General features: G+C 40.0%; 1 protein-coding gene across 1 annotated transcript; it reads right to left on the bottom strand.

The window, feature by feature from the left end:
* Window positions 1-1,192: 1,192 nt before the first annotated feature.
* LOC137598542 (serine/arginine-rich splicing factor 11-like) lies at window positions 1,193-8,957 on the bottom strand. The gene is made up of 12 exons (XM_068318795.1): window positions 8,622-8,957; window positions 7,621-7,754; window positions 4,453-4,562; window positions 3,705-3,794; window positions 3,581-3,627; window positions 3,368-3,501; window positions 3,161-3,242; window positions 2,935-3,048; window positions 2,622-2,711; window positions 2,415-2,486; window positions 2,164-2,335; window positions 1,193-1,925 (listed from the first exon to the last, which is right to left on the bottom strand). Exons 1-12 carry the CDS (start codon window positions 8,741-8,743, stop codon window positions 1,728-1,730), a joined length of 1,365 nt encoding a protein of 454 aa, XP_068174896.1. The 5' UTR covers window positions 8,744-8,957; the 3' UTR covers window positions 1,193-1,727.
* Between the last annotated feature and the right edge of the window lie 1,040 nt (window positions 8,958-9,997).

Below are 9,997 nucleotides of genomic sequence, written 5' to 3' on the forward strand. Positions count from 1 at the left end.
CCAGCACTCTTATAGGACAAAATTAACATGCATTGCTTTTTTGAAGCGGCATTAATACTCGAGTGGACAAAGTACATTTTACTACATTCCTTCTTTTTTGTCTTTTCCCTGCAGGGGTCACCAAAGCGAATCAATTGCCTCCTGTCTTCTGCATCCTCTTCTCACACCAACTACCTTCATGTCTTCCCTCATTACATCCATAAACCTCCTCTTTGGTCTTCCTCTAGGCCTCCTGCCAGTTCAAAACTCAGCATCCTTCTACAATATATTCACTATCTCTCCTCTGGACATGTCCAAACCATCTCAGTCTGGCCTCTCTGACTTTATCTCCAAAACCTCTAACATGTGCTGTCCCTCTGATGTACTCATTCCTGATCCTATCCATCCTGGTCACTCCCAAAGAGAACCTCAGCATCTTCATCTCTGCTACCTCCAGCTCTGTCTCCTGTCTTTTCCTCAGTGACACTGTCTCTAGACCAAACATCACTGGTCTCACCAGTTTTGCTAGCAAATATACAGTATGTTGGGTATTATTTGGTTCTGAGTCCTTTTAAGCAACCAGCAAAGACTGCAGGGTGACTCAAGGTAATTGTTAGTTACTACTCATAGGACTTACATTTCTCCCACCTATAGGACAAAAATTGAAAGTGCAGAGTATCCCCTCAGTTTTGAAGTTCAAAGTTTGCTGTCCTGTGTACATAATCGGGTTCATCTTAAAAAGTAATCCCCACTCAATGCCTACTTTGTATCTTAAGTGATTGTGCTCAGCTGTGCTACATTTTCAAATGCGACAATTTAGCTGTAATTTCGGTCCTCAAACCTTTTTGTTGAATAGATTTTTTCACATCATTCAATAATCTGACTCGTTTGCAGCCTTTTGGTGGTCAGACTACAGATATGTTTGTTTTGTCAGAGGTTCATCTTATTTAGTGGAACAGAAAATCTGGATGAGTTGTCCGGGGAGGGGGAATCACAGACATCCCTTCTCAGATCGTTGCCTTGACAACCCGGTTCTAGGTAAGCAGTCGAAGACAGATAAACGGCACTTCCAGAGGAACCACACAGATGTAAAGACCGTTTCATTATTTCCCTTCAGGTAACAATGGCAGAAGTGGAATAATTTGTTGGAAGAGTTCTAAAAACTTTCTAAAGGTAAAACTTCCGCATCAACATTTTCATTGAATTACACAAATTGACAGTCAAATTTTATTAGTTTCCATTGGAAAACTTACTGCAAACAAAGTATTTCATTGCAACACCACATTTCAATCTACACCGTACACTCACAAAGGGGGTCAGCTGAAACATGAATGGGTGCTTTACAGTTTACACAACAAAACATGACAAGAGAATCGATACCAACATGACATTGGTGCTTTGAGTTAAATGAATGACTGGATCCCGACAGGTAAAAATATTTCCATTGAAAACGTTTTTGGTGAAAAATGTACTTCTATTCTACAGTCAGAAGGTTTTAACACAAAGGCAATTAAAAAATGTTTTTAAAAAATACAGCAATGATAATTTAAAATGTCTCATGTTGGAATTTTAGGTTTTTTTTTGTCTTTACAGAAATCATTTTACCGTTTTTATTCTTCGCCCCCTCCACAATGTTTCTACGCTTAAGACAAATCTTATTTACGTTGATCAGGCACAGACATTTTGTGGCCTAAAGTAAGAATATAAAAGAGGACAATGGAAAGGTAACAGTCTGGTGCTGTAAGCTGCTAGTCACTCATTTCCATGTCTTCCTGATGGTGATCATCTCCATTCAGCTTAGACTTCTTGGGGATTTGGCCCACAGAGCTCTCCATATCCTCTTCCCCTTTGGGGGATGAGGCAGAGTCAGAGTCACTCTTCCTCTCCTCCTCCTCTCCCTTTTCACTGTCATAACCCTGCTCCTCTTCATCATAATCCCGGGTCACCTGCAAAAAGAATTTAGTAATCTGAACAAGTGCTTTTGAAAAAAGATGGAATATCCACAAGTTATTCAAAATACTGTTCTGTACAAACTGGCACGTTCTGAACAGTTGCTTTTGCATTTCTAACTAAATACAAAGGTTCAATGTTTGGAAAAACATCACATTCTGTTGATTTTTATTTTTGCCACTTCTTTTGTTGGTGCCAAGAAATGCAATGAGAAACTGGATGCTTGAATTATACCTTAACGTCGCCCTTCTCACTATCGGACTTGCGCTCCCGGTCTCGTTCTTTGTCTTTGCTTTTCTTGACACTTGGCCGTTCTCTTTCATCTCTGTTCCGGTCCCTGTCCTCCCTCCGGTCTCTATCTCGCTCCTTCTCACGTTCTTTGTCCTTCTTTTTCTCCTTCTTGTGACTGTGACCAAGACATAGTTGTCAGTTTTAATTGTTGTGATTATTACATAATTAAATTTAACATCCAAAAGACACCTCACCGTCTGGGTGACGGCGACCTGGACACCTTCCTCTTGGGGGACCGAGATGCACTGCGGCTTCGTCTGTGCCTCCTTCGAAGGATCAAGTCAGATAATGAGAGTCACGCCAAATGTTGGGCTTGTATAGCAGAGCTTCACATTAACTGAGAGGAAAAGAACCTTTTTTAAATTCACCATGTATTTCACCATTACATTACGCTCACTCACCGACTAATGCTACGAGACCTCCTGGCACTGCTGTAACTCTTGGGCGGTGTCTTTGACCTTTTCTTAGACTTCTCCTCCTTCCTCCTGTCCCTGTTCAAAACAAAAGCAACATCCAAAACATAAGAAAACAGCAGCACATTGCAAGAAATAGGAAGCTTTTTCTTTTGTCTCATAGGCCTGTGAAAAAGGGATTTAAGTTTTAAAAATTGGACCGGTTCATTGCCAACAATACAAAACTGACGCACAGTGGCCAACACAGTTCGTCAATAAAGGGGAAAGACAATTATTTCCCAACAACAATGGACTCACAGACCTTGATCTACTACGGCGGCTTCTATCCCGAGAGTGGGTCCTCCTCCTTCGAGGACTCTTGGACCTCCTCCTACTCCTTGAATGGGACCTGCGTCGAGACCTGCTCTTTGAACGCCTGCCATAAAAAAAGTGATTTTAAAGCCATATATTAAAGTCAGTCATTACAAACGTTATTTGTCTTGTAGTTCAGAGGCAACAGTTTTTTCATGTGGGTGGGGTGTCTTCACCTATGCCTTGAGCGAGATCTGGACCGCCTGCGGCGTGAGCGGGAACGTGAGCGGGAATGTTTACGCTTGTCATCTTTCTTACCTGGAAAAACAATTACAAAACTTACTGATGCAGCAAATATTCAATGGCTGATGTAATTAGACTACAAAACAACTGTACATCAGTATATTCACTCATTATCTGCTGACACAAAATGCAACACTCACTTCCTGGTTCAATGGCTGCAGAAATGAGGGACTGAGCCTCTCGTACTCTCTTCATGGCCTCTTCAATCTCCTTATTGGATGCATCGCTCTTTAGCCCTGGATTCAGGTTCAGTCCTGCTGCCAATGGATTCAATCTGCAAGAACAAACCATTATTTATCATTATCTAAACCATTATTGCCTGATTGAACTGCAGAGCGTGGATTGTTTCTTACTTGGGGTCCATGGATTGCATGAGCTTCAGGAAGTCTGCAGAAAGAGCCTAACAAGATACGAGCAGGAAATACCATCACAAGAGACGTTTAATGTGTGGCACTGTGAAAGCCATCAGACACTCACTTGAGGGTTCATGTTGGGTCCTGGAAGTCCCATGGCTGCCATTTGCTCCATGTTGGGAGCTCCAAGACCTCCGAATGGTGTCCCTCCCATCTGAAACAGAAATTATCTTCAGAAAACTTTTTTTTTTCCATTTACCATCAATCACAAAGAACCAGCATTGGTTACAGTATTTACAATAGGGGAACCATTCATTCATCTTCTATACCGCTTCATCCGCTGTGACGGGTCGCGGGAAGCTGGAGCCGACCCTGCTCCTTGTCAAGAGTCAGCCGTGGTGGTTCAGGTACCTGATTGAGATGCCTCTCTTTGGAGATTTTCTGGGCATATTCAAGTTGGAGGAGACCCCAGCATAAACTCGAAACATGTTGCGTGGATTAAACATCTTATCTACACTGGAAAAACCATTGGACCCCCAGGAGGAACTAGAAAATGTTACTGGTGAAAGTTTAGAATAACCTTTGTCTGTTGCCACCATGACCCAACCCCAGATTAAGTGGAAGAAAATGGATGAATGGGACTCCTAGAGATCAAATTTATACAATTACAAATATAATTTTAAAAAATGGTCTCAACTAATATGACATATTCAGAGCTGCCTGAGATCTCTCAGGTAATTCTAAAAATATCATCATGAGTACAGTTATATATCAGGAATGATGTGCCTGATGAAATATTTAATAAATGAACCACATGACATTTTTGATTACATTACATTAGACAGATTAGATGAAAACTCTTCAAAACTTACTGTTGCCAGAGGATTGGGTGTGGGAAGAAGGCCTCCGCCAGGCATCATTCCTGCCACAGCATTGGCTGGAGCCAGCAGCGACATAGCTTTAGATTCATCTGGAATGACTCCTGGAGAAAAACAAACGTATGTCAGCACACACTCCATGAAAAACATTGATACACACTCAGACAAGACTTGCAGACAAGCCACCTCATTCTAACTACTCTGTAGTAAAAAAGATAATAAAATAATCCACTTTTTGTCTTGTCTGTAAATCTTGATTCCTGACCTTTTTTTGTGAAAGTATGATTGTAGGATTAGCAGCTATGATTTTAAAAGTCACAATACACACTGTGGTCAACACTGCCAAGATTTTTTCACCTGTACTTGTTTTTTAAGTCATGAACCAAACGTAAGCAAGCACAGCCAGTTGTCCCGTGGGATGTGCTCTCAACTTTCATTAGATGTTTTAAGAACAAGCGACTCGCGCCGGCTGCTTCGCTATAAAGCACACAAAAACATTGAGATACAAAAAACAAAGTTCATGATTTGGTTGTAGACACAAAGATACATTTCAACATCACTTACCATTACCAATTATACAACAGAAAAGGTTCTGACATATTACCTTTTCTGAGTGTTTACTGGTGATTACTTTGTACAATCCCACCACAATCAAACTTACTTGGCAACCAGTAAAAGTACGACTAGGTGCTATCCAACAGTAGAACACTAAATAATGTCAAACATAAACTGAACTAAACATTTACAGGTTATTGCCAGAAAAGCTGTGACAAAAGCATGAAAACTCTGCCCAAAGCTGAAGAAAAAATCCAAACAGTAAAATGACGAGAAAATCTTATGAAGATGACCATCCATGGTCGTGCAATCTGAAAACAGTCTATGTTTTAAATATGGCAATTCACATTTTAAAGAGGGAGAGGGTAAGGGAGAGGGGAGGGGGAGGGGGAGAGAGAAAGAGAGAGAGTGGGAGAAAGAGACACGAGCACGCACTCATCCGCACGCACACAAACACACACAAACACAACAGAAAAGACACTTGAGAAACAGGATAAGGCTGCAGAAGACAAAACTGTTGGTGGCATTTTCAGCAGGGCCTGGTATATAGGGCTGGCTGAACCAGGAAAAAGAACTGTAAAACACAACAACAAAAGAAACACCACTGTTAAATGTGAGAGTCACTCAACTCTTTCAGAGTCATGTGTGGAGAGGGTCAATAAAGAGCAACATCACGCAGTTTAAAACTACTTCAATCTGTCAAATTTTAGCGACACTTTTGAAAAATATGCAGTGAGAATTAAAACAAATCTTTGGCACATTAACCAGATGCCAAAGATCTGTTGTGCGCTGACGAATAACCAGATTCAAGACATCTGCTAAATGTACATGTGTAGATGACAGCACAAGCTTTTAAAATCTATTCCAAAGGTGTCGTGATACCCTGAAAATTACCAAAACCTGCACAAATCACTGTAAAAATTACAATATACCACGTCTTGAGTCTATATTTTTTGTGAGGTAGCTGTGCAGTGTATACTTAGCCTTTTCAGGCCAGACTCACAGGCGCGCAGTGTGAACACAGAGCAGGTGTTTTCACTGATTCGATCTCAGTGGTGTGTTCACCTGTGGATTGCAGGAAGTACTTTGGTAAAGGACTGAAATATTTAGATGGACCAGAAAATATTTACGTTGAAATTTATAGCAGGTCTATTTGTAATTGATACGAAAGGGTGGGGACACAGGGCTAACTACCCAAACTTTAGCTTTCCTCATGCAGAATGTTAGTGATTCTGATTCACCAAACCTAAAGACATAATCACATTTGTCCTCAGCGATTGGTGATCAAATACAAACATCATTTACATTATTTTGACAGGGAATTTACTGTAATTTTAAAACAATTAACTTTGATGCGTTAATAACAATGTCAGTATGAGACTGTGCTACATCTGTAGGAACTAACATGAGTCTTAAGCCTTATGGATTTGAGCGTGATTGGCTATTGCTATAGCTCAATACCGGGGCATTGTTGGCAGAGCTGATCAAATAATTTGCATTTCTTTCAGCTCAAACTGGAATCCCAGAGTTTGTCACCATCTTGAATACAATCCAAGTCAATGCCAAACATAACCCAACCCAACTGGAACTTAAATATGTCAGATCAGCCAGTAACTGAAAACACACTGGATGTACAGTCTTTGATGGTTGTCTAAAGTTGCATTCAATATACATTCACTAGATGTAAGAGTATCACATTAGATTTGTTAAGCAGCCAAACAACTACAGTATACTATATAGCAATATAATCCAGTTCAAACTGAGTTATATTGTGTCGAACTGCTTGTTCTTTTAGTTGTGTACAATACCTTCCAATTGTTGCTGAAATAGAGACCTAAGGTGGTTTTCCTCTCTGATGCATGATGTTCAGTGCAGATGTCATCCTTAGAAACTCATCATTGATTCAAGTACAACGGTGTTCCCAGATTACACAAGATTAAAACATTAACACTGGATCAGAACTGGTTCAAAATTGAGGTCAATACCAATTATTTTAAAATAATACCAGTCAACAATAATCCAGCAGATCTGCCCATTGCATCCCAAATATTTTGCATGTCCACTATTGACGTTCAATTTATTTTGAAAAAATAAATAAATAAAAATTAGTACTGTAAATTTCCTAAAACAAAGAACTGAGACTGTACTGCTCCCTCTCCCCATACCCTTCATTGTGCAAAAGTGTTGTATGCCTTTTTCATAAAAAGAACAAATGCCTTGAACAGAGAAAAAATAAAGAGTTAATATTTTACTGCAGAACATTAGACAGTAGGGGGCTTGCGAGTTCGGTGCCCTTATATTTTTCTAATGTCCTGATGGCAGCAGAGGACCACTTTCAGTCAGCAAGGAATGGCTCTCTGCAAATGACTTGTCCACTATGAAAACCACAACACAAATAACAGAGAGAGAAGTTTACAGCTAGATTGTAAGACATGGACACAAATGAACATTTCCCTTTCACATTCCTAGAAATGCCAAGCACAGAAAGGCTTGGTTATTATGTTTGCGATAAGAACAAACACAGTGGTTCAAAAATATTTGAAATTCTATTAAAACAAGCTATATTTTGCAATTCATACTGATATGGCCATGTAAGTAAGAACCCACCTTCAGCAAAAGGGACCACAATCAAGGCTCTGTCCACAAAGACCGTATTCGTCAGGTGTTGGGAAACTCCCACCGACTCAGGCTCAAGGAACTTTACAAAACAGACACGTGAAGTCACAGGCAAGGGAGAGTCACTGGAAAAAAATAAAACATGTTGTGCAAAGAATACAAACAGGGATACCCAACATGTCTTCTTCAAACTGACATATGGTCTTTGAATCACCAGGGATAATCATAGATGAACATGGTTGGCTGGACAATCTTGTACACTTTGATCAGTCAAGTATCTCATAATTACTACTTCATAATTACTTTTCATCGAATGCTACATGTAGAAATCCGTTCCAAATTAATTATCAATACAAGTGCTGATCATTTGAACAATTACCTTTGTAAAAGTACTTGCCTCTGAGGGGAAATTATGACTGCGTGTTTTTAAAGTCCTTGACATGTCCTACCTTCTGACAAGCCCGGTGTAATTCAACAGATGAAAATATAAAGCACAAAACAATTATTTTACTACAGTCAATATTAAATACTGTAGACTCTGCATCGTGGAGGACGTGAGGAAACCTACTCATGTGGCTCAGGGATTGCTTCTAGTACAAACTGTACCGTGTTTAGGGACATTTTATAAAGAATCTTTCACTATTAAGTAGAGAAAGCGGGCCAACTGTGGGGACGTGTGTTGTTTTGAAGATTCGAAGGCTAAACAAACATTTAGAAACAACTCACGGTGGGAGGAAAAAAAAAGCCAACGCCGATTAGACCGGAGAAATTTCATGCAAATTGTTAATACAGACACTAGTCAGAAGGAAAAAGGCGTCATCACTCTTGCGTTAAGGATTTACATTAACTAGTACTGCATCCGCCAACAGCGCTAGCTGCTGCTAGCATGAACATGGCGAACAGCGAGGCCTACTTGCCCCAGCAGGCCTCCCACCAGCCTTGCGTTAATGCGTGAACTACACAAGTAGCGTTTAGAATTTGGTAATACTCACTCAGGTGGAAAAAGCTTGAGCTCTTCTATGTTTCCGAGGAATCCAAACAGAGTCCTCATTTGTTCGGATGTTGTGCTCGGGGAGACATTTGTCACCTGAATTACGTGCGTGGTGGGATTCATTTCCCGCGAGTACGATGCAGCTAGCTAGCTAGCTACGTGCCTTTACACCAAAATTAGATGAATTAGACGAGATAGATTGTGTTTACGAAGAAAATACATCAGACGATAACAAAGACGCCTTCACACAGAAGATGGATATCATTTGATGTGAACAAGAACACAACGGCGGCAAATGCAGGGCAACAATACCGTTGTCGAAAATGTCGTGACGCTGAGTGCTGCGTTCACTGTAATTGGAAACTCGAGAAGCTTTGGCGCTCGAGTTGACTGTGACGTTGAGGGTGTAAAATAACGCGTCCGTTTTCGATTGACATGTTGTGTCACTGAAAGTAATTACAAGTGCAGTTGTTTTTAGGTAATACACTGAACAAATTTAGTATGTTAAAAGATTGCACATTATTACTCTTAAGCATAATATAAGTAAAACTAATAAAATAACAGCGTTTGAAAGAACTTTTCGAGGTTAACAATGTAAACTTAGTTATCTGGCAAATAAACCCCGTTTTAGTGGTACTGTTTGTTAACTACTTTAGTCTTTCTTGCACTGAATACACACAGTTTCTTGCTGCACATTAGTAGACATACTGTACACCAAAGTGGTGGAGTATTTCGATTTCATTGGTTTATTATTAAATAACATGGTTAATTTTAGTCATACGTTGATCTTGGAAATAACCCGTAATTAAACCCGTCAAAAACATGTGAGGTTTTTAAACAGTGTTGAAAACCATTAGCTTGTGAAATTCAATGAATTGTAAATGAACGCGTAAACCAAATTAATTCAATTTACTTTCCCAGTTACAGCAAAGGCACCACGACTCGGAATACGGCTCGTGTCAAAGTAGGTGTGGTTATGATCAAAGATTGTCTACAATGAAGACACCACAACCTGACCTCATGGAATGAATTCGTATACACTTCCTGTTTCCAAAGTAGGGATGCTTTCCCGGTCATCCAAAGTGGACGTTCTTAATACATTAAGAACATTACTGAGTAAAGACAAAACAACGTAAAACTGGCGGATACTATCGACAATTTAATGTGTCTGATTTTGACCCTCATTTTATAGATCGGTGAACACGCCAATGTCCAAATCTCGCGAGAATGTCCATGTGTCCCGCTATATTTCGAATACTGTTTCGATTTTTCCGTTTGTAAATTTTGTAATAGTGTCAGGATGTTCAGGAGAGACTTTATTTGTGAAAACTTGTATTTGCCGGGATAAGTCATCGTTGACGGGCGCGCCTCACTTGT

Source organism: Antennarius striatus, chromosome 7, assembly GCF_040054535.1.
Source record: "Antennarius striatus isolate MH-2024 chromosome 7, ASM4005453v1, whole genome shotgun sequence".
NCBI classification, from domain to species: Eukaryota; Metazoa; Chordata; class Actinopteri; order Lophiiformes; family Antennariidae; genus Antennarius; species Antennarius striatus.